Source organism: Macaca mulatta, chromosome 1 (genome assembly GCF_049350105.2).
Source record: "Macaca mulatta isolate MMU2019108-1 chromosome 1, T2T-MMU8v2.0, whole genome shotgun sequence".
NCBI lineage: Eukaryota > Metazoa > Chordata > Mammalia > Primates > Cercopithecidae > Macaca > Macaca mulatta.
In genome coordinates, this window is record NC_133406.1 from 163,020,720 (window position 1) to 163,047,131 (window position 26,412).

Below are 26,412 nucleotides of genomic sequence, written 5' to 3' on the forward strand. Positions count from 1 at the left end.
TAAAAACGGTTAAGACAACACATTTCGTTATGTCTATTTTACCACAATTATTTAAAAAGTAGAACAATGCTCCCAATTCAATTTTGTAAAACACTAGTTGATTTACGTTGAGGTTTGTGCTCTTGAAGTGGTTTGTTTCATGGGAAAAAGCTCATTAGAACTTGGGCATTGTGAGTGTCCCCCATCAAGAACTGCCTGAACCTTCCACAGTCATGGGGCTCTGCTCTGCAAATCTACTTCTCCCTGCCCACCCCCATCTTGCTGATGGAAGCTCTGGAGTTGAGGGATAGCCAGAGTGGGTCCAGGGTCCACACATGCCAACTAGACCTAGACATGTTTTCTTTGACTCTGGTTTCCTGTAGGGAGTGTAGGGGAAGATGAGCAATTGACCTTGAAGTATTTCAACACTGTCTAAGGAAGTTAAATGAAACAGCTCAGAAGGAGGTCAAAGTAAACCCCCAGAGGCACGCAAGTATAATTCACCTCAATCAATGTCATTGGAGGTGGATGGCAATGGGTCCCGCAAAATCTTAGTCCTGCCAGCAGGTGGCACTTACCAGTAAGTTGTCACCAGCTGTGTGGCCATGGGGAAGTCATTAACCCTCTCTGGGCTTCACTCATTACCCTTAATGTGAGGACAGTACTTCCCCTATCTATCTAAAAACGTTATTTTAAAAAAATGAGAAAACTGCATATGAAAAATGTTTCAAAACTAGTCTAAAGAGATCTCTGTATAAATACGAATTTCTCCAGGCTGGTCAGTTTTTGTTTAACAAATGAGGCCAGTCGTACCCTTCTTGCCTGGACTTGTAAAATTACAGGTACCCTCTATAAAGTGTGGGCACAGGATCTGGCCCAGAGTGGGTTCAATACGTGGCAGCCACGATGGTTTCTACTTACTGCTGCTCCCCTGTGAGTGGCCCTGACCCACCCTCCTCACTAGGAGAGGGTGGGCTGGCAGGTAGGACAGCGGGAGGATAGTGGGAGGGTGGTGTGTAGTTCTGATGCTGCCTGTCCAGCACCCATTCCCCTGTCTTCTTGTAAAGGCAGCCCTTACTTTTCCTGGGGGTGATTTTCCTTCCCTGTGTGGTTCAGGTGTGGTGCCCTTGCCGCCTCCTCCCTTCCCATCCTTCCCTGGTCCTCCAGGCTGGGCCAGCCAGCATATTCCCTCCCCTTCCCTCTTGGCCACAGTGATTGGCTCAGTGATGATGGGACTGTGACCAAATCCAGGATAAGGAAAGATAACTCTGGGTCTTTTGCTGGACCCACTGGGGAACAGAAACCCTTTTCTATGAGGCCACTTAGATGGTAGAAGGTAAGCCTTGATCAGGAAGAAAATGAGGCCAACACAAAGGAAAGAGAATTAGAGAGAGAGAGAGAGTCAGACAATTGATGAACACATTCGGATATCTGGAGTCAACCAAATCCAAACCACTGCTGGGTGTTTTAGTTGCTTAAGTCAATAAATCTACTCCTTTTTAAAAATTTCTAGTTTGAGTTAAGTTTCTGCCCCTTGTAATGGAAAGTTTTCATTAATGTAATTGGGAAAGACATAGACTTTGAATTATCCCCCAACCTCAATGATGTACCTTATTTTTCTTCTGGAAGGATCCCCATAACAACCACTCACCCTGCGTCCGAACTCTTCCCCTTGCTTCACCTCCCGAGGATAGCCGTCAATCAGGAAGCCCCTGGTGTCCCCGAGGCTGGCCACCATGGCCTCCTTCAGGAGCTCCAGAACGATGCCCTGGAGCAAAGCGAGAGTGGTCAGGACCTGAGCTCCTTCACAGAACACTAGAAGTACCCCAAGTCTCCTTCAGTGATCCACTGAGGGGGGAGGAAGGTTCAGATAAGGTTAACAGCAGACAGCGATTGACCATATTTCATTTCACTCTTCCACCTCCACGCCATATTTTAATATCTATGAAATTGGCAGGTATTTATAATCAGTTCTGCATCATAGTTTAATTGTTAGTGTTTTTTTCTTACTGGTATATTCTTACCAGTTATCTATCTTAAAATATTGGCATCTTAGATGAGATAAGGTAGCTGTATTTTATATGGTATCACTCCATGAATTAGGCATAATGGCAATTTAAAACTAGACAAAACATGGTATAAAAAGTATTTTACTGGCTGGGTGCGGTGGCTTATGCCTGTAATCCTAGCACTTTGAAAGGCCGAGGTGGGCGGATCACCTGAGGTCAGGAGTTCAAGACCAGCCTGACCACCATGGCAAAACCCCATCTCTACTAAAAATACAAAAACGGGCATCATCGTTGTGGGTGCCTGTAATCTCAGCAACTCGGGAGGTTGAGGCAGGAGAATCACTTGAACTCGGGAGGTGGAAACTGCAGTGAGCCAAGATCGCGCCACTGCACTCCAGCCTGGGTGATGAGCGAGTCTGTGTCTCAAAAAAAAAAAAAAAGGTATTTTGCTGTTAACCTTTTTCCAGTAAATATTTTATAAAATTTGACATCTACTTAAAAGACTTTTGGTAGATGTAAAGTAGCATTTTCAAGCAAGATCACTTTCTTTGTTGAAAATTTGTATTTAACAAGTGCTTATGGTAAATGAAGTAGGAGAAATACACCAGAGTCTGGAAATTGGTAGAGGAAAAATGCAATCAGCTGCCAGTGGAGGAACTCCCTGCTTGTGGGATCTGTGCGTTCTGGCAGGGGCTTGGGGAATGCGGCCATTGCAAGTGTGGTCAGAATCTATCCCTAGATAATCATGAATGAAGTCCTCATGAAGTTTATATTCTAATGAAGAAGACAGACAATATTGTTGAACAAATAAATATATAATGAAGAGTCAGCTACAGATAACTGATAGGTACAAAATCAAAGCAGGACAAAGAGGTACAGAATGCTAGAGGTGTTGCTTTCTATAGGGTGGTCAGGGAAGGCATCTGATAAAGTGTAACACTGAAGTGGAGATCTGGATGAAGAAGCAAACTGTGTGACTGTATGAAGAGAGAGCGTCAGGCTGCAGACAGAGCAAATGCAAAGGCCCTGCGGCAGGAACAGTCTGACGTGTGGGAGGAACAAGGAGGCTAGTGGTGGGTGGGAGTGAGCAAGGTGAGAGTGGTGGGAAACAACACTGGAGAGGGAGCTGGAGGCCAGAGCTGCAGGAAGGACTGTGGATTTCATCCTAAGTGCAGTGGGCAGCCATTGGAAGGTTTTGAGGAAGGGAATAACGCACTTTGGTAAATGCTTTAAAGAAATCATTCTGGCTGTGGCTGAGACCTACTGGGGTGCATTCTCAGAAGGTTAAGGTGTTCTTTTTTTTTTTTTTTTTTTGAGACCGAGTCTCACATTGTCGCCAGGGCTGGAGTGCAGAGGCATGATCTTGGTTCACTATAACCTCTGCCTCCCAGGTTCAAGCGAGTCTCCTGCCCCAGTCTTCCAAGTAGCTGGGATTATAGGTGCCTGTCACCACGCCCAGCCAATTTTTTGTATTTTTAGTAGAGATGGGGTTTCACCATGTTGGCCACGCTGGTCTTGAACTCCTGACCTCGTGATTCACCTGCCTCAGCCTCCCAAAGTGCTGGGATTATAGGCATGAGCCACTGCGCCCAGCCAGGTTAAGCATTCTAAGTCACAGGATGAGATAGTAGGTCAGTACAAGATACAGGTCATAAAGACCTTGCTGATAAAACAGGCTGCAGTAGAGAAACTGGGTAAAACCCATCAAAAACAAGACGGCAACAAGAGTGACCTCTGGTCATCCTCACTGCTACACTCCCACCAGCGCCATGACAGTTTACAAATGCCACAGCAACGTCAGGAAGTTACCCTATATGGTCAAAAAAGTGAAGCATGAATAACCCACCCCTTGTTTAGCATATCATCAAGAAATAATCCATAAAATGGGTAACCAGCAGCCTTCGGGGCTGCTCTGTCCATGCAGTAGCCATTCTTTTATTCCTCTACTTTCTTTTTTTTTTTTTTTTTTCTGAGACAGAGTCTCGCTCTGTCACCCAGGCTGGAGTGCAGTGACGCGATCTTGGCTCACTGCAAGCTCTGCCTCCTGGGTTCAGGCCATTCTCCTGCCTCAGCCTCCCGAGTAGCTGGGACTACAGATGCCCACCACCACACCCGGCTAATTTTTTGTATTTTTAGTAGAGACAGGGTTTCACTGTGTTAGCCAGGATGGTCTCGATCTCCTGACCTCGTGATCCGCCAGCCTCGGCCTCCCAAAGTGCTGGGATTACAGGCGTGAGCCACCACGCCCGGCTCTACTTTCTTAACAAACTTCCTTTCACTTTACAACTCGCCCTGAATTCTTTCCTGCACAAGATCCAAGAACAGTCTCTTGGGGTCTGGATCGGGACCTCTTTCTGATAACAGCTGCTGTGGAAAGAGGAGACTATAGGGAAAAGGGTGGGCTCCAGGAAGCCAGCTAAGTGGTAACTGTAATGGTCTGTTTTCCTTTCATGAGGACCATTCTGGCTTCCAGGTGGGAAACTGGTTAGAGAGGAACCAGACAGCTCTATTGCTAACAGAGACTGTATCATACAGCCCTCATTACAGAGCCTAGCATGGCACCCCGTGTGGCAGGGATGAATATTTCTTGATATCCCTACCATCCAGCTTCTCAGAGATGGATGGTGACTTAAGAAGAAGAAAAAAGATTGAAAAGGGGATATTCTTAAATTACACAAGAAGATAGCAAATTTCAAGATAATGCCATCACACCTCCCAGGACTAGACCAAAGCATTGTTTTATATTTTCTGGGGGTTTCTAATTCTGGGCTCTGCTACACCACACTCACTTCTATTTTGAAACTTCTCCCATTCTAAAGTGGGATGAATTTGGAGGGAAAATGTGAAATTAGGCCAACATTCGAGGGTCTGGTAGCCAAACAAGATGGAAGGAGCCTGGGCCAGCTCGACCTGGCTGGGCAGAAGGGCTGTCTGCTGTAGACCTGCCTGCGTCTGGATTGCTGCAAAGGAGGGCAATAAAATACAGCTATTGTTTCTTTGGGTTTCTTAGTTCCAGCAGCTCAGATTCCTTACAAAAACCCCAAAGATCTCCCCAGACAGGAAGGGCAGTAGTGTCGGGCAGGCCGTGTTGCTTACTGAGGGCACCAGGTCTCCACGTTCCATAATGTCTCTGATCAATTTGCTTCTTTCAGATTCTGATGCCAGTTCCTTACGCAGGAGCTCGCCAGTCGAGAGATGTGTAAATCCATATTTTTCCACCAGCTTTTCACACTGTGTGCCTTTGCCAGAGCCAGGACCACCTTGAAAAGAAGTCATGTGTCAGACATGCATTCCAAGTCTGGTGCCTCATTTTTAATGGTAGTCACCATGGAGAGCAAGCCTCAGTGTTCCAGTCGCCAAGCATGTATTGGGAGCTTGGGATTTGCTATACCAGGAGCTGTGCTGAGAGTGGTGGATGCAAGTGGAGAATGGGATACAGCCCTTACCTTTAAACAGCTTAGACTATCCATGAAGCAGGATGGGGCAGGTGTTACAGAAAAACAAACAGTTACTTTTCATAGACCACTTGTAACTCATGGTCATGGGCAGTTAGTGAAGAGGAGTGCAACCTACTATGGGGGCACAGAGGAGGGGTACTTGGCTCCGTTTTGGTAGAGATGCAAAGTCAGAGAAGTTTCCTTGGAGAACTGAACCTGCTCATGTGCAGAGCACTGGCCACAGTTCCTGATAGTGAATGCTCAACAAATGCTAGCTTTTAATTTAAGAAAATAAGTGTTTTTATTTTCAGCAATCTCAAACTTACAATAGAGTTGTGAGGACAAAGAACTTTCAGAAACACTTGGGAATAAGTTGCTAAGTGGATGCCTCTTTACTCCAGAACCTTTTAGTGTCATTTCCCACAAACAAGGAAACAAGCACTTCCTCCTTCATAATGATATCCTTGGACCCCTCCACATTTCAATTGAATTGTCCCAATTGACTCCATAATGTCCTCTGAAGTCAATGGGTCAAGTTCAGGATCACACATTGCCTTTCGTCGTCATGTCCTTCTGCTCTCCTTCAGTATGGAACAGTTTTTGTGGGTGTCCTTGACACATTTTAAGATTATGAATAGTTATTTTATAGAATGTCCCTCAATATGTTTTATTTCTTATTTTTTCCCTAGCTATTATCAATTCTGAGTATCTACCGTATCCCTTTCATGAATAGTATGTCTTTGACTCTTTCCCTTGCCCTCCAAGTTCAATCAGTTAAGTCACAGGATTTTACATCTGAAAATAATAATAATAGCTAACCTTTGTCAAGTGCTTATTGTACCAGTCACTATTCTAAACATTTTAGGTATTATGTATGAAGTTATATAAAATAACCTTAAGAGGCATGCACGGTCATTATTCCCATTTTACAGATAAGGAAGCTGAGGCACAGAGAAGTTAACTCCATTGGGTAAGCTGCACTGCTAGTGAGTAGCAAGCCTAGGACGTGAAGCCTGAGCTCTGACTCTCAGAGGCGTTCCCTTCTCTCCTCCCCACTGTGGCCACATTGACCTGGCCACACTTCAGGTCCTCATCCTCTCTGCCTGGCATATGGCGATAACTCCATCTCCGCATGTCAGAATGGGAGGAGCTTTGGAGCCCCACAGACTTGCTAGCAGGATGATGTGCCTGGAAAGCAGGGCGCTCCCACCTCCATAGCACTCAATGGCCTCCTATGCCCCCAGAGTAAAATTCAAATTCCCTACAGCAGCATCCCAACTCTCCAGAATCTAGTCCTACTTTACCTCTCCAGCATCTTTCCCCCTATTTCTTTTTCTTCTCCTTTTTTTTTTTTTGAGATGGAGTCTTGCTCTATCGCCCAGGCTGGAGTGCAGTGGTGCAATGTCACCTCACTGCAACCTCCACCCCTCAGGTTCAAGTAATTCTCCTGCCTCAGCCTCCCAATTAGCTGGGATTACAGGTGCACGCCACCATGCCTGGCAAATTTTTGTATTTTTTGATACAGACAGGGTTTCACTACATTGGCCAGGCTGGTCTCGAACTTCTGGCCTCAAGTGATCCACCCGCCTCAGCCTCCTGAAGTCCTGGGATTACAGGCATGAGCCACTGTGCTGGATCCCTCTCCCCCATTTCTTACCCTCCTCCAGCACTGTCATGTCCAACTGACACAGTTCTTGGACTGACACAGTTCTTTCAATGCTTTCCATGTGCCTGGAAAGTAGGGCACTCCCACCTCCATAGCATTCAATGGCCTCCTATGCCCACACAGACTTTTCCAGGCTACCATGCTTTTGTTCTTCTTGGTCCTCAGCTTGAAAGGCCCTTCCTTCCTTCTCTTCTCTTTGTTTTCTCCCCCAGCTTTATTGAGGTATCATTGATAAAACTATAAATTTAAGGTGTACAATGTGACGATTTGATATACATATATATTGTGAAATGATTACCACAATCAAGTTAATAAACCTTCATCTCATATAGTTAACTTTTTTTTTGTGCTGAAGACATTTCACATCTATTCTCCTAGCTAATTTCAAGTATATAATACAGTGTTGTTAATTGTAGCCATCACACTGTACATGAGGTCTCCAGAACCACTTCTCCTCACTTCCCCAGCCCCTGGCAACCACCATTCTTACTACCTGCTTCTATGAATTTGACTTTTTCAGATTCCACGTACATGTGAGATCATGTAGTATTTGTCTTTCTGTGCCTGGCTTATTTCACTTAGCATAATGTCTTCCAATATGTTATCACAAATGGCAGCATTTCTGTCTTTTATGGCTGAATAATATTCCATATTCCAGCACATTTTCTTTACCCATTCATCTTTTCTTTCTTTCTTTTTTTTTTTCTTTGAGATAGGGTCTTGCTCTGTCCCCAGGCTGGAGTACAGTGGCACAATCTCAGCTCACTGCATCCTTGAACTCAAAACTCCTGGGCTGAAGCAATCCTCTTGCCTTGGCCTCTTGGGTAGCTGGGACTATAAGTACACACCACCACACCCAGCTAATTTTTAAATTTTTTGTAGAAACAGGGTCTCTTGCTATGTTGCCCAGGCTGGTCTTGAACTCCAGGCCTCAAGCGATCCTCTCACCTCAGCCTGTCAAACTTCTGGGATTACAGGCCTGAGCCACTGTGCCCAGCCACATTCATCCTTTTTCCTAATGATCAAGGTCTTCCTCAGCCCTTAGGCCCAGATCACATGCTTCCCTCTTCTGGCAGGAGCCAGACCTCTCACCCTCGACTCTGTTGGAGCCAATGCTGTAAACAGTGCCGTGTAATCCCTGCCTGCCTTACTCTTGGGCTGCAGCTCCCTCACTGGTCGCCGGCCCTGCAGGCTTCTCTGGGTGCCCTGAGCACATTACACAGCACCTTGCACATCGTAAGTTCGCCATAAATGCCTGACAAAGTTAAAAGGAAATATTTACCATCAGCATGCAAAACATGATTGAAATTTTAGTATGGTAATGAGGATTTACAACTCATTCTGCAATTTTCCTGGTTTGCCTTTTGTCATACTTAAAGCTCCTTTGTTTGTGCAGTTTGCAACTTCCCTCTTAAGGGACATTAGTTGTTGACCCTTTTTAATAGAACGGCCCCTCATTTCCCCTTCTTTGCCTTGCCAGAAAATCCAGGAAAGATCTGAGTTTTCTATCTTCTGCTCATCTATACAGCTGCTCTAAGCCAAATGGGGAGGGAGTCAGTCAGACCCCTCATAGTATTGTCAGGGATGGGCCGGATGTAATAGGAAAACAGCAATTATAGAGACCCCCCAAAATAATGCAGACCACTTAAAGAAGCAGCCAATTGCCAGCTAATGCTATGTTTACTGTAAGCACTATGCCTCCTGTCTCTTGGTATAATGGGAATGGAGAGTGTGGGAACAAGGAGGCCACTCCGGAGAAGAAGTGCTTCCAGGTAAATGACTAAGGGGTGAAGTGGCTGAGCTCCTGCAAAGGCCATCATGGTTTCTGCGGCTGGATTTACCTGGAAATGCTTTTCCTGGGATGGCTGGGAGCCCTCCATGTGGAAAAGATATTTTCAGACTTGGCTTACAAGGCAAAAATGCCATGTTCCAATTATTTTCTTCCTTCAGCATCCTGCTAATATGACTATTACAGTTTTTGTTCCTCTAAAATGTTATTTAATAAATGTCGACACAAAGGCAATTAAAAATCTTCAGCTCAAATTAACAACAGCTGTGTGTTGAACAGCAGCCGCTGCCCCAGTTAGAAACTTTCGTGGGAGCAACAGCTGCAGATTTTTAGCATTCTTTGGCCAAATGGAGCAGGCACTGTGGAATTTTAAGTAATCTACACAATAGCTTGATTCTTCCCTTGGCTCCAAACTGAAGAACAAAGTGATTTTATCACTGCAGTGAAAGCACGAAAACTGCTGGTAGAAACATAAATTTTCATATACTGCCACTGACATATCTTTGAGGTCTTAACTGATGACTTTTAAATAAAAAACAATGGGGCCTTGATAGCCCTCCAGGATAATTTGTTACACAGCAAAAGATATTTTGAGGAACCACATCTCAGAATGAGTGGGCTGTGTCCTCTGGTGGCAAGATGACTGATGACAGATAGGAGCTGTCACATTTACTGTCATCTCACTAATTTTTAGTGTATCATTACCCAAGGCTCGGACCCCTGAACAAGCCCATACACCATACCACATGATGTGATTCACAAAGAGAGTGTGGAATATGAGATTCTATTTTGAAGATGTCTGTAAACACCTCACAAAAAGGTGGAAAATGTAAAAAGCGTTCCCTGTGAGGCCAAAGGTGCTACATTGTGAAAAGTGCAGGTACTGTGAGCGTCCACTTCCCATCTCAGTAAGTCATGTCCCTACAGGTCGCGACAGCATCGCCATAGAAGGAAGGGAGGGGAGAGACTGTATGGGAATTGCCAGCCCAGGGAGTCTAAGTCTGCCTTCTCTTCGGTACCTGATGTTCTTTGAGAGGTAGAACTGAAACCACCTGCATCACCTCAGCATGCCCACGTGGGTCACATTTTCCAGTGTGCTTTGTATTGACAGGAGCAATCCTCTCCTGTGAGATAGCTCCTGGATTCATTAGCTAGGCTCCTTAAGATAAGGACCAGCCTCCGCCTCCCAGGTTCAAGCAATTCTCCTGCCTCAGCCTCCCAAGTAGCTGGGACTACAGGCGAGTGCCAGCACTCCTGGCTAATTTTTGTATTTTTAGTAGAGGCAGGGTTTCACCATGTTGACCAGGCTGGTCTTGAACCCCTGACCTCAAGTGATCTGCCCACCTTGGCCTCCCAAAGTGCTGGGATTACAGGCATGAGCCACCGGGCCCAGCCTAAAATGACCTTTGTTGACATTTTATTGCATCTTACTAACTCCAGGATGTTACCTGGAATTAAGCATGAAGCTTAATTAATACAGCTCTTTTTAAAGAAACATCTGTTGGACAGCTAGTGTGGGTTTCACACTGCTAAGCACTAGAAATAAAAAGACCCAGAACTGGGTCTTTTCCATCAGAAAGGTCACAGTCTAGTGGGGAGGACGGGCAGGTGAACCATCATCACAGCTGTGTGATAGGTTCTATGAGTGGGGCCTGTAAACACCATCGCAGAAGCACTGGCTGGGACTCCGTAGGAAGGGGAAGGGTAATTAATCACCTTTGCCAGCACAAGGGAAGTGTGGGAAAGATGGCATAAGGCTGAGCCTGGTGTCTTCAGTAATGGAACCTGGAGCATGAAAGGGCTCTGCATCTGCACAGGGGTGGAAGTGGAGGAGTATGAAGTATTATGAAGGGCACAGGACGGGTGATCTGACAATCAACACTGGTTCTGCCACTTACTAGTCACGTGGTTACAGAGCAATCTTTTAATTTCTCTAAATCTTAGTTTCTTCATCTGTAAAATGGGGGGAAATCATCACCAACTTTCTGCCTCATTCCACTTGAGGCGCTACCTCCTCATCTCCCATACCCGACCAGTTGCCAAGCTTTGTCAAGTCTACATTTGAAAAGTCTCTGCAATTTGTCCCCTGTTCTCCCAAATGTCAATGAAAACTTTCCTGTTTCCATCTCTCTGTGAAAATGTTGGTGCTTGGTAAAAGCTATTTACAATGAAGGGGTGTTATACACCTCCATAGCTCTTCCCGAGTTACACTGTCTGGCACATCAAGGTTTAAATTAAACATAATCCAAAGTCAGTAATGAATCTGGGGACTAGCCATTACTTCCAGACTTCCAGACCACTTGCAGGTACTTAAGATATATCCGTGTGTGCACGATCTCTCTCTCTCTCTCTGTGTCACACACACACATGTATATATGTGACAGTGTATGTGAAGATACATGTATCTAGTTTAGAAAACTCAATGTTTATTTTCTCCAAGTTTCAAAGCAGAGAGAACAGTATTCTCTGGGTTTAATTGCTATCAGCAAAACTTTCCAGGCTTTAATTCCCATTCCACCGCAGTCTGAGAGATCTTTAAGCCTCCTCAGCACCAATGACCTTCATCACTAACCCAATTTCAGCCTCCCGCGGCTCTGGCTGAACCTGAGCGTTCGTTATTTGGATGTATTCTCCCACTCTGATAGCATCTTTCTCTCCCTTTCGCTTTTCCCTTGACCTCACTTCTTCTCAACTTGTTCCTTGCCATCGTTATGACCTTACTGGGTTGGCCCATTCCCTTTGGGCTCCACTTACCTCCCTAGCTAGCTGGATGCCAGGCCCTTTCTAGCAACTTTGAATCCTTTGCCCCACTTCAGTTCTATGGAACCTGCCGTGTCACCATCAGCCTACTCTCCCTGCCCAGCCCACCATAGGCTTTATTTGCATCTACTCTGGGCTGCTAAGAGTTCCCTTGAGAAAGTCCGAAAACTGAACCGAGTCATGTTATCTAACTTCATAATAGTTTTTAGTGCTTCTTGGCAAATATCCTTCTTTTTTCCTGGTATCAAGTTGGACATTAATTGGATGTCCATGAATGGACGCTAATACTTCCCACTGTCCTTCAAACACATCCTCATTTCTCTCACTCTTCACATGTTTAACCCTCTTACTCACTAAGATGAAGACTGTCTCATTTCCTCAGTGTTTTCAGAACATTGATGTCTTCATCCTTTGCCCTCTATCCTTCTTTCTCCTGTTTGGAAAATTTTATGCCATTTAGCTTAAGGCTAATTTATCTGCCTTGGCTCCTGTAAAACATATACATATATTACAGATGACTTCATACCCTCTTTTTTTGTCCATATGAAATTTATATTTCTCTTGGTTGGCAGCTTCTTTTCTGTATAACATCATGCTCAGTTTTCCCCAGTCCACACAATAAGGATCAGAATTATTATCTGTAAAATGAGGCAGTTCCTCTTGGCGATGGTTAGAAATCTTTTTAGCTTCTTCCTAGTAAAATTCTATAATCTTACAAAGGTTGGACACAGGTTTTTTTATATTGTGGTACTATTTTAACAACTATTGTGGTACTATACATATGATTTCCCTGCTTTGGCTCCTGTAAAATATAAATTTGAATATATACAAAATACAAATATATATAAATATAAATATATATATTATATTTTATAGGAGCCAAAGCAGAGAAATTATATACATATAAAATATATTAATAGATAGATAAAGGATATGTATGTACAGATACATGTATCTAGTTTATATGGATGATATATATTATTTACTTAAAATTTTGTCTTCCTTATTAGGTTCCATGGTATGAGTGTGGAATCTGGGTCTACTTTGCTCGCCATGGTGCCCAAACACAGTGCCTGAAATATAATAGCCACTTCATAATAGCAGCTGAAAGACTAAAAAATTTAATGATAAATGGATCCTCTTCTGCCTGCTCCAAAAACCTGACGCTCTCTTTTTTGTCCATATGAAATATATTTCTCTTGGTTGGCATCTTTTCTTCTGTATAACATCATGCTTGGTTCTTCCCCAGTCCAAATGAAAATATTTCTACCATTGCGTGTGTCCTCTGAGTTATCTTTATATTCTTTTCTGTTTTTTTTTTTTTTTTTTTTTTTTTTTTTTTTTTTTTTTTAGCAGCGGAAAACTGCCTGTTTCCATTTCCTCTTCATTTATTGACTCCCTATCCTCTTGGAAACTATCTCCTATCTCATCACACTCTGAAATTGCTCTTTTACAGTTCAACAGCGATTGCATATTTGTCATATTACTTGTTGGCTTGCTTCTAGTCTTTGATACCTTTGACTCTGTAACACCAACAACCAACATCTAAAAATTCTCTCCTTCTCTGGCTTCTAGCACATACAGTTTGCTCACGTTCTCTTCCTTTCTTTGCCAGGCTGAAGCTCGCGGAGGGCAGAAACCACTTCACTTAGGCTGGCATCCCCACAGAACCTGGCCCAGTGTCACAGACAATTGTTAACGACAGCCAGTGTCCAGGAGCCTGTGGCCCTACGAAAGTGACACCTCTGCTCCTTTCACATAAGACGATCATGGGACCCACGGGCTTGAGTTCCAGGTTCACACCTCAGGCCATTCTCCATCCGGTTAGATGACTTTGATCAAGTCACATATCTGCTTTGAGCTTCAACCTCTTCAGTTAGAAAATGGGGGTGGTCACAATGCCTGTTGGTTGTGAGGGCAAAATAATGTATGTGAATCTCTTGGATCGGTAGCTGGCAAAGTGAAACGCACAATAAGCATCATAATTATTATCTGCAAAATGTGGCAGCTACTGTTGGTGACGTTTAAAAGTCTTTCTAACTCTTTCTAACTTACTCCCACTAAAATTCCCTGAGCTTACAAAGGTTGGACACAGCAGTTTTATATCCTGGTACTGTTTTAACACCTTTAAAGGCGCATCGTCTTCCCAGTTATGGCTTGTGAGAGGATCGAATATCTTTTGCAAATCAAACTATCTTATTTCTAATCTCCATATTTTAGAAACCTATCATATTTCTGCCTGTTGAAATATTTCTTTCTCCCTAAATGAAAATAGGTCCCTATGTTGGGTTGAGGTTTTTGTGAACGAATGACTCTTTTCTGAGAAAAACTATTATGCCATCAGATCATGAACTGACTGTGCCCTAGGAATGATCCTCAACCAGTCTGGGCCTATGAGTCACTTGAAACTTCTCCATCTGGGAAGAGCTGCATCACTGTGCCGAGCTTCAGCAGGCTGCTGCTGGGAACTGACACTCTTGGACCGAAAACAATTGAGATAAATAGATCTTTATCCTCAAAGACAACATCTTTATTAGTTCTGAAATGCACTGACTGCTTCAGGTTATTTGGTGAATATGTGGAAATATGCCAGGGTCTGCTGAAGGTTATATGGGAAAACTTTAAATGGGACTGGGAATGTCTTGATAGTAGAAACCGTGCCTTATTTATCAGTGCCTGTGTATAGTATATCAATGAATGAATGATGGACTATCTGTGAGCTTCACAAAGGCAACCCTGGACATAACAAGAAAGTCAATTAGGGGACCTTTGTTCTTGACCACTCCTCCTTTGAACTAGCCGAGTGATTCTGGGAGAGTCACTTTGCCTCTTTGGGTGCTGGCTTCTCTGTTTGTAAAGAGAAGAGGCTGAATTAAATGAGTGGCTTCCTGTGTTAGATTGTATTACTTTCTTCAATATTCCAGCTTTCCTTCCATAGTGCTTCTCCCTGTGCCTGTGGAAGGGGGACTCTTCCCCACCTTCTTTCTTTTCTTTCTTTCTTCTTTTTCTTTTTGAGATGGAGTCTTGCTCTGTCGCCCAAGCTGGAGTGCAATGGCGCGATCTTGGCTCACTGCAACCTCTGCCACCAGGGTTCAAGCGATTCTCCTGCCTCAGCCTCCCGAGTAGCTGGGATTACAGGCACCCACCACCACGCTTGGCTATTTTCTGTATTTTCAGTAGAGACGGGGTTTTGCCATGTTGGCCAGGCTGGTCTCGAACTCCTGACTCAGGTGATCCGCCCACCTCAGCCTTCAAAGTGCTGAGATTACAGGTGAGAGCCACCATGCCCAGCCTGCCCCAAACTTCTTGAAGTTAAGAGTTCCAGGGGACTTGCTTTGGTCAATGAAATGTGGGCAGAGGCGGATGTGTACCGGTTTTGAGCAGAGGTTTTCACACCCAGCACATGGTGTGCCAGGTCTTTTCCCTTTGCCATGAGGCTGGTAATGTTTCAGCTAATAAGGGCTCCATCGGCATGGTTACCAGAGTGAAGCTGGGGAGTTGTTTGGAAAAACTCCTGAATTTGCAGATCTGTACATCTCTGGGCTGAGGCTTGGGAACTTAAGAGTTTTAGAAAATTCCCCAGGGAAAGTGTACAGACATCTTCAATTTACTTTGAAGTGTACAAGAAAAAGAGATGTATTGATGGATGAATAGAGGGACAGATATAGAACAAGACAAGATATACAGGTTGGAGCACTCCTTATCTGAAATGCTTGGGATCAGAAGTGTTTTATATTTTAATTTTTTTTGATTTTGGGATATTTGCATTATACTTACTAGTTGAGCATCCCAAATCCTAAAATTCAAAATCCCAAATGCTCCAATGAGCATTTTCTTTGAGCATCACGTTGGCATGCAAAAAGATTAGGATTTTGGAACATTTTGGAGTTTGGATTTTTGGATTAGGGATACTCAACTTGTAGTAAGATGTTAACTGAAGACTCTAGGTGGTGGGTATACAAGTGTTCGCTGTAATAGTCTTCCAGCTTTGCTGTATGTTTGAAATATTTTCATAATAAAAAAAGGATAATTCCCCAGTGATTCTGATGATTAGCCTGATTTGGAACTTCTAGATTAGATAACCTAAGGAAGGCAATTTGCTGTGAAGTCCCCAATGTCACTGCAGGAAGTCTTTGTTGATTTTTCTTTCTATATTTACAATGTAATAATGCTAAGATAATGGTTCTATCATGAATGAATAATTATTATGATGGTTAATAAAAATCCTTATTGCCTTATCAAAATCAGGGCCATGCCTCTGTCTTGCAGATGAAGGGAATTTTTGGTTTTCTTAGCATAAAGCTGGAGAGAATAGTAGGGGAACTGTGGCCTATTTTGCACCAATGGTATAGTTGAGAGACCAAATATGTTTGAGAAGTCATTGCAGACTATTCAGAAAAAGTCACAATACTTTTGGCTTGATATTTTATCTAATAAATATCTGTTTTATATGTTCTATTTGTAATTATTTAATTCTTACAACAGCTATTTGAAGAAGGTGCTGTTTGTAATACTATCACAGATGAAGAAACCATGCCAAGGGCCAGCTGTGCCCTGGTACCACTAAACTCTACACCCTCTCATATGTGGGGCCCTTCTGACCTGTCTTTCTGGAAATCAGACAGACTTCCTTTGGGAAATGCACTGCACAGCCTGCAGTTGACTGGAATGGTCACTGGGAGCTGGGCTTTCATCATGGCCCCCTCAGCTGGCCAGATGAAATACAGGACACAGTCAAATCCTGCATGAGACTTATACTAAACGCCATGTCATTGTTCACCTACAATTCAAATCTAACTATGGCTCTTGTATTTTTCTTTGTTAAATCTGGCAACCCTATCAGGCCCCATCACTTATTCACTTTTTTTTTTTTTTTTTTTTGAGACTGAGTCTCACTCTCTTATCTAGGCTGGAGTGCAGTGGCATGATCTTGGCTCGCTGCAGCCTCTGCCTTCTGGGTTCAAGCCATTCTCCTGACTTAGCCTCCAGAATAGCTGGGATTACAGGCTTGTGCCACCATGCCCACCTAATTTTTGTATTTTTAGTAGGGATAGGGTTTCACTGTCTTGGCCAGGCTGGTCTCGAACTCCTGGCCTCAAGTGATCTGCCCGCATTGGCCTCCTAGAGTGCTAGGATTACAGGCGTGAGCCACTGTGCCTGGCCCACTTATTAACTATAAATAGTAGACTTTAGGGATGTGATTTCATTTATGTTCTAATTAACACTCTTTGATTTTACGATTCATTCAGCCAACACCCACCACAGCCACAGCGAGATGTGAAATCCCTCATTAATCAAGACTCTGAAACGAAATGCCAAGACTCCAGCTCCTACATGGACAGAAAATGAGGAAGGTTCAGGTCTCAGGTGACAGGAAAGGGCAGACACCTTTCCTCGTGCCTGTTGGTGGTGGTTCTGAAATGTTTTTACCCCATGAAGCTGGTGAGCTCCTACAGCTCACAGTACCCTAACCCCACAGAGACAGAGACAAGATTTCCAAACTGCTCATAAGAAAACACCATGAAATCACTTGTCCTTTCAGCTGAATACGAATCTACAGAAAAATTAAAAAATTAAAAAACCACAAAAAAATGAAAAAACCAACCAACCAACCAACCAACCAACCAACCAACCAACCAACCAAACACCGATCCTTTGTTTCTTCACCCAGAGGTCTCCAGGGCCTGTTCCAGACCCAGCTCATCAAGCACATTTATTTTTTCAAATTGACAGACCAGAGCTGCTTTTCACTTCACTCAGGTTCTGCTTGCTTGGGTTTCTGAATTCTTGGAATTCATTGTTCTCGAGTGCCCTGCCTCTTCCAGATTTTTAAACATACCACTTTTCCTATTTTGTAGCCTACTTTGTACCCAGTCTTAGGCATATATTAAGTGTATAGAATAGGAAACTTACAAATTTACCTCCTCCTTTCTATTTTTCCTTCTATTTATTTATTTTATTTTTTGAGACGGAGTCTTGCTCTGTTGCCCAGGCTGCTGATTTTGGTTCACTGCCATCTCCACCTCCACCTCCCAGGTTGAAGTGATTTTCATGCCTCAGTCTCCTGAGTAGCTGAGATTACAGGCGTGCAGCGTGCACCACCATGCTCAGCTAATTTTTTTATTTTAATTTTTCATTTTTAGTAGAGACAGGGTTTCACCATGTTGGCCAGGCTAGTCTCGAACTTCTGGCCTCAAGCTATCCACTTGCCTCGGTCTCCCAAAGTGCTGGGATTACAGGTGTGCACCACCATGTCTGCCCTCTTCTTTTAAAGAAATACTTTTTTTCTCCACTGTGAAAGAAATATATGCTCTTTACTGAAGATTTAGATAATTCAGAAAAGTAAAATGAAGAAGAAAAATAGTTTCACTCCCCATAGGTAACTGCTAAAGACACATTTTGTTTCTCTGCTGCTTTTTTCCTACATGTAGTTTTCTAGTTTGGTTTTCCTTGGGAATCTGTCTGCTCTGAAAGCTTACCTCTTTGGACTTCTGGATTCTCATCTGAAAATAAGCTTGTTGATGGAAAATAAGCGTCTTGTTGTTCCAAGGTCATTTCCAGCACTATCACCCTAACTTTTTCTTTGTCAGAGAACTTGGAGATTATCTGTGCTTGCAGTCTATTTGTGTACAGTAAAGGGAAGTGAGACATTCAGGGCGAATGTTAGTTGGATTACGTCTGAGGTTTTATGTTCAATTCTAGACCACATTGCGGAAACTGGGAGTCTTACACATTGTGATGGGAACATAAAATGGGCACAATTGTTTTGAAGGGCAACTTGGCAATATAAGTAAAAGAATCTTAAAAGTTTAATTCATATCTGTGAATTTTACCTAAAGAGAAAAAAATCACTGTTTTAGTATATAGATATTCATTACAGAATTTTTAATAAAAGCAGAAATAATGAAAAAATAATGTATTATGATAATACAGCAATAGGTATAAACTGAATAAATTATATTACAGCAACATAAAGGAATAGGATGTAGTCATTAAACTGATGTGCTGAAAGAAGACAGATACTAAATAATATATACAGTTATACAGTGTGATTCCATTTATGGAAGTTAAAAAATGTCTATGGTAGTCCTTGCAGGGAGTAGTGATGAGGAGGAGACACAAGGGAGACTTCTGAGGTTCTGGTCACGTTCAATTTCCTAATCTGCATTTTGGTAAGACACATGCATCCAATGAGCGAAATTTCATCAAACAGAATACCTAGGACTTGTGCACTTTTCTGTTTTTCTATTTCGGTTGAATTACAAAAGAACTTTAAAAAATGACATGGCATATTCAGGCATACTATCTTGGAAAGATGCCCTTGAGGTTTTGTTAAGCATAAAAAGTGGGTTTTAAAATTTTATGATCTCGTTCCGATGAAAAATGTACATTAAAATATATATACATACACAGAAAAAAAAACTGAGAGGAATATAAATCAAAATACTAATAGTATTCATTCCCAGGCATTGGGCTGTTTGTGATTTTGTTATTATTGATACACATTTTCTAGAATGAAGATGTATTATTTTCTGTAAAAAGAAAAGAAATCCTTAAATTTGAAAATGTTCTGGCCAATCTGTTTTAGGAAAGATTTGGGCTGCATGTGTCTAAAGAGACATGACTTAGGGGAAATAATAAAAGTAGAATTTATTATTCATTCCACCAGAAAGTGTAAGGAATCCAGATGAGCTAGGCAGTGGAAGGACTGGGGACACAGAGACAAGAAGATAGCACCCTGCTCTTGAGGAACTTATAACTTACAACAGAAGAAACTGCATGTTTTTAATTGGATGAAGACATAAATCACAAGAAAAGCGTATATGTCTTCAAATATTTGAATGGGCAGGGTGGAGAGAAAGCTAATTTCCTCTGTATGGCAGGACTAGACTAAATAGTGAAAACTTTTTTTCAACCACAATTTTTTTTTTTTTTTTTTTTTTTGAGACAGTCTTTTGTCATCCAGGCTGGAGTGCAGTGGCGCGATCTTGGCTCCCTGCAATCTCCACCTCCTGGGTTCAAGCAATTCTCCTGCCTCAGCCTTCCAAGTAGCTGGGATTACAGGCACCCGCCACCACACCTGGCTCATTTTTTTTTGGTATATTTAGTAGAGACAGGGTTTCACCATGTTGGCTACGCTGGTCTTGAACCCCTGACCTCAGGTGATCTGTCCACCTCGGCCTCCCAAAGTGCTGGGATTATAGGCGTGAGCCACTGTACCTGGCCTCAATCCCAATTTTTTTTTTTTTTTTTTTTTTTTTTTTTGAGATGGAGTCTTGCTCTGTCGCCCAGGCTGGAGTGCAGTGGCGCGATCTCGGCTCACTGCAGCTCCGCCTCCAGGGTTCATGCCATTCTCCTGCCTCAGCCTCCCGAGTAGCTGGGACTACAGGCGCCTACCACCTCGCCCGTCTAGTTTTTTTGTATTTTTTAGTAGAGACGGTGTTTCACCGTGTTAGCCAGGATTGTCTCTATCTCCTGACCTCATGATCCGCCTGTCTTGGCCTCCCAAAGTGCTGGGATTATAGGCTTGAGCCACCGCGCCCGGCCATCAATCCCAATTTTTAATAAAACCATATAGACAAATCTATCCAGTCTAAATCAGTTTGACCATAAGGTGAGCTTCTCATAAACCTTTTATAACTCTTTACAAATTCTTGTTAAAGAACAGATCTGTGCTCTTAGAAAACCATGTTTTGCTTTATTCCAAAAGCGTGGAAAAAACTGAATAAAACCCCTTTAAATTTAGCCAATATGTTCATACACAAAATCTTTTACAATTAATTTTTCACAAGCCTTCCAAAACTTGCTCAAACTTTTAGGTTTATCATGTCTAATTTTAAACAATCCTTCAATCCTCCAAACTAGGCAAAAATGTACATTCCCATGCCTTCTTATACTCTTTTACTAAAAGCACAATTCACTTCCTCACAGGCCTGACATGTGAAACTGATGGTTTTTAGTAGTATTAATTTCATGTTACCATGTTAACTCTTAGCAATTTTTATTTTTGGTGAAAAACCTGGTAGGTGATTTTAATTATGTACTAGATGTAGAGCCTAGGACACCAGACAGAAGTGCCTAAATATTGGAAGTTTTGACAGAGCAGGTTTTGACTCAGTCTTAGGAAGACTTTCCTATGGACAACAGATGCCCAATAGAAACGCACCATCTCCTCTGCTGGGGAGACCAAGTGGATGCAGCCAGTGTCTTCCACTAGGGCTCCAGGCTAGGACAGTGCCACCTGAGTTCACCTATACCACAGCAGGGTGTGAGAGGCGGTGGCATTCCTGGGGCTTTGGTGAGTAGTCCAAGAGGGACTGTTGGACAGCTCCAAAAGAAGGCCTTCGAAAGCGGGGGTGCAGCTTCTGCCAACTTGCTTTGTTCTGACTTTGACAGTAAACTGTAGGCCTCTGCGAGGTGCAGCTAAATTCTGCTGCCGCCATGGACACTGTTGGTAGCAGCCACTCCACAGACAAGCATCTTCTTCCTATTGTTTTGGTGAGCACGGTCCTACCAAGGAAGATTAAAAACCAAAACTTTTTTTTTTTTTGAAAGCCAAATCTATTTTTCCTGGATTTTCTAGGCGGAGGCCTACATTAGACTCTGTCATAGAAACATGATATCTACTTTCTCCTTCTTTGTAAAAAATTAAACCTCATGATTTTTATTGTGGGCACATGGCTATCTGAAACATGGACTATATTTACCAGACTTCCTTGCAGGTAGAAGTGTCTTCCTGACCAATGAGATGTCAGTGGAATGGTGAATGCAACTTCAAGGCAGTGACCTTAAAGGGAAGAAGCAAGTTCTTCTGCCCCATTTCCTCTTTCTTTTTAATGGGCTTAGGACATAAGGGCTGGAGCTTCAGCAACCATTTTGGGACATGAGATAACTCTGGAGAAGCCACACAAAGGAGCAGAAAAATATAGGGAACCTGAGTCTCTGAGACCACAGCATGTCATACCACTGCTATGACTGCTTGTACCTAAAATTTACATAAAATACATTTTTACCTTAACTAGTTATTTTTTAAAAAAACTTTCAACCAAACAAAATCCTGATTCAGAGTTCAAAGAGGGGCAATTGTTATTAGTCATCTATTATTAATAGGATAGTGAATACCCTGACACTCGAAGTACTGAAGTCAAGACTAGATAGTTATCTGTCAGTGATGTTCAAGATTCACTTCCTGACTTGATTAGGGATTAAGCTAGAGTAACCCCTCTTTGAGTTCTGTGCTCCTCCTGCCAGAAAGGAGTAGAATAGGCACAGTCTCTGATTTTACACTATCCAGTGATGTTATACAGCACTGGAGCTAATATTTTAGTTCAGGATTCTTTCTTCTTTGGAGAAGACTAGAAGACAAGGGCTCTAATTTTGTTTGACCTGAGCTACTACTTTAAATGTAAACCTTTTTCTATATTTGCATCCTCCCACCCTTACATTCATGGACAGTATTAAAAGAAAAAAGTAAAAGGAGAAGGTATAATGTCCAGTCATGGGCTGCATAACAACATTTCACTCAGTGATGAACTGCATAGAGGATGGTCCCCTGATACTATAATACACTGTATTTTTACTGTGTCTTTTCTATGTTTAAATACACAAATACTTACCGTGGTGTTACTATGTATTTATGCTATTTGGTATAGTAACATGGGTTTGTAGCCTGGGAGCAATAGGCTATACCACATACCCTAGGTGCATAGTAGGCTACACCATCTAGGTTTGTGTGAGTACACACTAGTTTTCTTAACAAGGAAATTGCCTGACGAGGTATTCCTCAGAACGCACCCCCATTGTTAAGTGATGCATGACTGTATATGGGAGAATTTGTGGAGGGCAGTTTGTCCTCCTGGTGTTTCCTTGCCTGCCGTGCTCACCAGCTCAGGACTGGTCTTCAGTCAACATCACATTCATGCATCCAGGCCTTTCAAGGTTTGGCCCATCTCCTTCCCGTTCCTGGGCCATGAGGGGCATATCCCTACTGCTGTGATTTGCTCCTAACTTGGAATCTGCCTGCTTGCCATCCCTCTCTCCTCAGCCCTCTCTCGAACTTAGGAAATCCCATCCATTCTTTGAGACTCCCCTCGGTTCTCAGCTTTTCTAGGAAGAGGCTCCAACCATTGTGCTTTCTTTGTCCCCTCATCTCTGTTAACCTTCACTGAATGGTTCCTTTTCAGTTAATTCTGCACTGCTGTGTATGGGCTCTGAAGTTTTCATAAGCATGAATTCTGGCTTCACTGAACAGATTGTAAGTTCTGTGATGGGTGGGAACATAAAAAAAAAACAAAAACAAGAACAAAACAAAACAAAAAAAAGAACACGACCGTACTTATCACAACAATGATGGATAATTCAGCCTTTGCTTGCTTTTTTTTTTTTTTTTTTTTTTTGTGAGACGGAGTCTCACTTTGCTGCCCAGGCTGGAGTGCAATGGTGTGATCTTGGCTCACTGCAACCTCTGCCTCACAGGTTCAAGAGATTCTCCTGCCTCAGCCTCCAGAATAGCTGGGATTATAGGCACCCACCACACCTGGCTAACGTTTTTATATTTTTAGTAGAGACGGGGTTTCACCATGTTGCTCAGGCTGATCTCGAACTCCTGACCTCAGGCAATCTGCCCGCCTTGGCCTCCTCAAGTGCTGGGATTACAGGAGTGAGCCACTGTGCCTGGCCTTCTTTTGTCTTTAATGGACACTTTATCAACACATCAACTCCAGTACACACTCCATTCTTTGAAGGATGGTGGCATTTGGGATCTGTATCATCAATGTAATTGTTATTTGTTTTGTATTTTGACTTGGCTTCCCGATGGTGCCACCTACCTAATGGTGGACTAGAACCTGATTCTAATGTGGAAACTGTGTGCTACCTTACTAAGGCAAATTTGCCAAAAGCTGTATCTCTTTTTTTGGTTTTATGTATTTTGTGGGAAGGGGCCATAAAGACTTTATAAAGACCCCACATTGATCCTTCAGGACCAGAGGAAGAGTTTCTTAGTTATGGTTGATTCTTAAAAATAGCCATGCCTCATTGTTTTACCTCAAACCTCTGCTCTTATCATTATGGCTCTGAGATGGTTATTACTGGAAGATAGATTAGTACATTTGCTTCGATAATGGGTCTGTATTAGTCACACCTGAGTTTGAGGAACTTGGCGGGGGAGTAACTTAATCTGAGCTTTCATCATTTTCCACTCCATTCCATTCCATTCATTCATTCTAAAGACATATACTGAATGCCTACTAAATGCCAGGCATCCTGATAGGTGCTGCAGAAGCAAACAACAACAACAACAACAACAACAACAAAAAAAAAAAAAAAAAAAAAAGGAAAGAAAGAAAAAGGAAAAAGGGCATGCTCTCTGTCATCTAGGAGATTTAGTAAAGGTCACCCTCCAATCAACTGGTCATCACTGCCTTCTAGCAAATTGTCCTCTGAAGGGGTCCCAAGGGGTCTCTCTAGGAATCTGCTGGCTGGCCTCGGCCAGGTTTCCCACTGCTGAACATTCTCTTCCTTTCTCAACAGCAGATGTTGGAATGAGAGGTAGTCTCAGTGCTTGCCTCAACGGCTCCACCCAGACCATGCTGAGGACTTCCAAAAAAACCAGTGTGTTCTGCTTGTGGCTCTTCCCCACCAGCTTTCCCTGCATTGACTACAAGAGTTAGTCCAAACAGAGTTAGTCCAAAGTCATACATAACTGGCCCAAATCGGTTCAATGCACTTTACACCAAAGCCGCTGGGCCGGTGGTGATGGGTGGATGCGTGGCAGTAACGCGTGACCCACTTGCTAGTTGAAGGCATTCCCTGCAGCCTGGCAGAACCAGGAGGAACATCTTCAGAGCCAGGGCCCCAGACAAATATGAGAAAAACTATCACCTGGATCACAGGAACATAAGTCACAGTAAAGCTAAACAGCTACACTTTGTTACAAGAGGAAAGAGTGCTTTATTGCCTTAACCATCTGATGGTTGGTTTAAATATGTTTTCATTTGCAGCTAAGAAAACACTCAGACTCCTGGTTCAGAGGAGCCTGGAGCAAATTGGAAAGGAAACACTTTGTGAGTGTTACATTTGGAGGGCCAAAATAGTCACTGACCCCCTAAATCACTGGCTTGTTACTCTGCTTCATTCTTCAAGGCAAAAAACGGTCTCCTATGGTAAAATGGTCTCCTGCAGGGCTGGGTTGTTGTAAACAACTGCAAGAATGTGTCAGCTAGAGAAAATAGCAGCATATAGGCAGGCTGAAGCCCAGGGCTTCAGAGACACATTCTCATTTCAACTGACTGATCTCAGCCAACTACAGCTGGGTGTAGGTGAAATACCACTTAACAGCTCAGTCCCTTAGGGAGTGTTTAATGTTAACAGGAAATGTTGAGGAAGAAACACTGAGGAAATAAACAGGAATTTAACCTCTAAACTTCTGTGACGGTTTCCTCATCTTGTTCCTTTCCTTGTTCCAATTCACTTCTGAATCCATCCTCATCCTCCTTTTCTCAAGACTGTCTCCCTCTCATTGGATGTCTCCCCTCCCTCTGCATAGAGTAGCTACAGTGACAGCTACTGTTTGCATTCACTAGGAGCCCTGTTGCATGGTCTAACTCATTTCACTCTCCCATCAACCCCATGACCTAGGTACAATCATTACTTCCACAGGACAGGTGAGGAAACTGAGGAACAGTGAGTGTAAGGATGATGCCCAAGGTCACACAGCTGTACACATAGGAACCGGCGTTTGAACTCATGGAGCGTTGCTCTTGACTAAAGCCTGTAATGCCTCCGTCTTTATACAAATGAGCTTGAGTCTCTCATTTTAAAAATATTCCGCCCTGAATATTCACTTTCCTTTAAATAGTCTTAACTCTCTCTTCTCTCAGAGTCAACTTTCTTGAAAGTGTAGTCTGTACAGATAGATCCCCATTTACTTACCTCCTAGTCACCCCTAACCCTCTGGCTTTACCCCTTCCTGTTCCTCTGGAACTGCTGTCACCAGTCACCAATGACTCACCTGTTGCCAAACTCCACAGACAATTTTCATGACATTTGAGTGAACCGTTCCCAGATGGAAGCTCTCCTCCCTTGCCTTCTGTGATGCCATTTGCTCTAGATGTCCCACTTTCCTCCCTGTGCTCTTCTCCTCTGGCTCTGGCAGGGGTCTTGGGAAGGCTCCAGGTCTTAGCTCTCTTCCAGCCTCACCCTCCCTAAGTTCACTGGGTGACTTCTTGCACATACATGGCTTCACATCTGTATCTATAGCCAGAACTTGTCTTTTTTTATCAGCTGTGAAAAATCTCGTTTTTAATGGACATCTCTGCTTGGATGTCCCATAAGCACCTCAATCTTAAGATGTTTAAAACTGGCCAGGCACAGTGGCTCGTGACTGTAATCCCAGTGCTTTGAGAGGCCAAGGTGGGTAGATGGCTTGAGCCCAAGAGTTTAAAACCAGCCTGGGAAACATGGTGACACCCTCTCTCTATCAAAAAATACAAAAACTAAGCCAGATGTGGTGGTGTGTGCCTGTAGTCTCAGCTACTCCGGGGACTGAGGTGGCAGGATCACCTGAACTTGGGAAGTTGAGGCTGCAGTGAGCCATGATTGCATCACTGCACCTCAGCCTGGGTGACAAAGGCTGACAACAACAACAAACAAAAAAGTTTGAAACTTTTTTAGTTTTAAAAAAAAGTCCAAAAAAGTTCCTTGAATACACTTAGCCTTTAGTGAACAGGCCAAAAACTCATCTGTCTCTCAAAATTGATTTCTTCTGCAAAT

At 43.0% G+C, this 26,412-nt stretch overlaps 1 protein-coding gene across 1 annotated transcript in view; it reads right to left on the bottom strand.

Annotated features, from left to right (window-relative positions):
* Positions 1–26,412, bottom strand: part of AK5 (adenylate kinase 5) — a 292,207-nt gene that overhangs the window by 34,720 nt on the left and 231,075 nt on the right. The window contains 2 exon segments of the mRNA NM_001266348.1: positions 1,631–1,747; positions 5,085–5,248. Of these exon segments, the coding sequence (NP_001253277.1) occupies positions 1,631–1,747; positions 5,085–5,248 (281 nt within the window).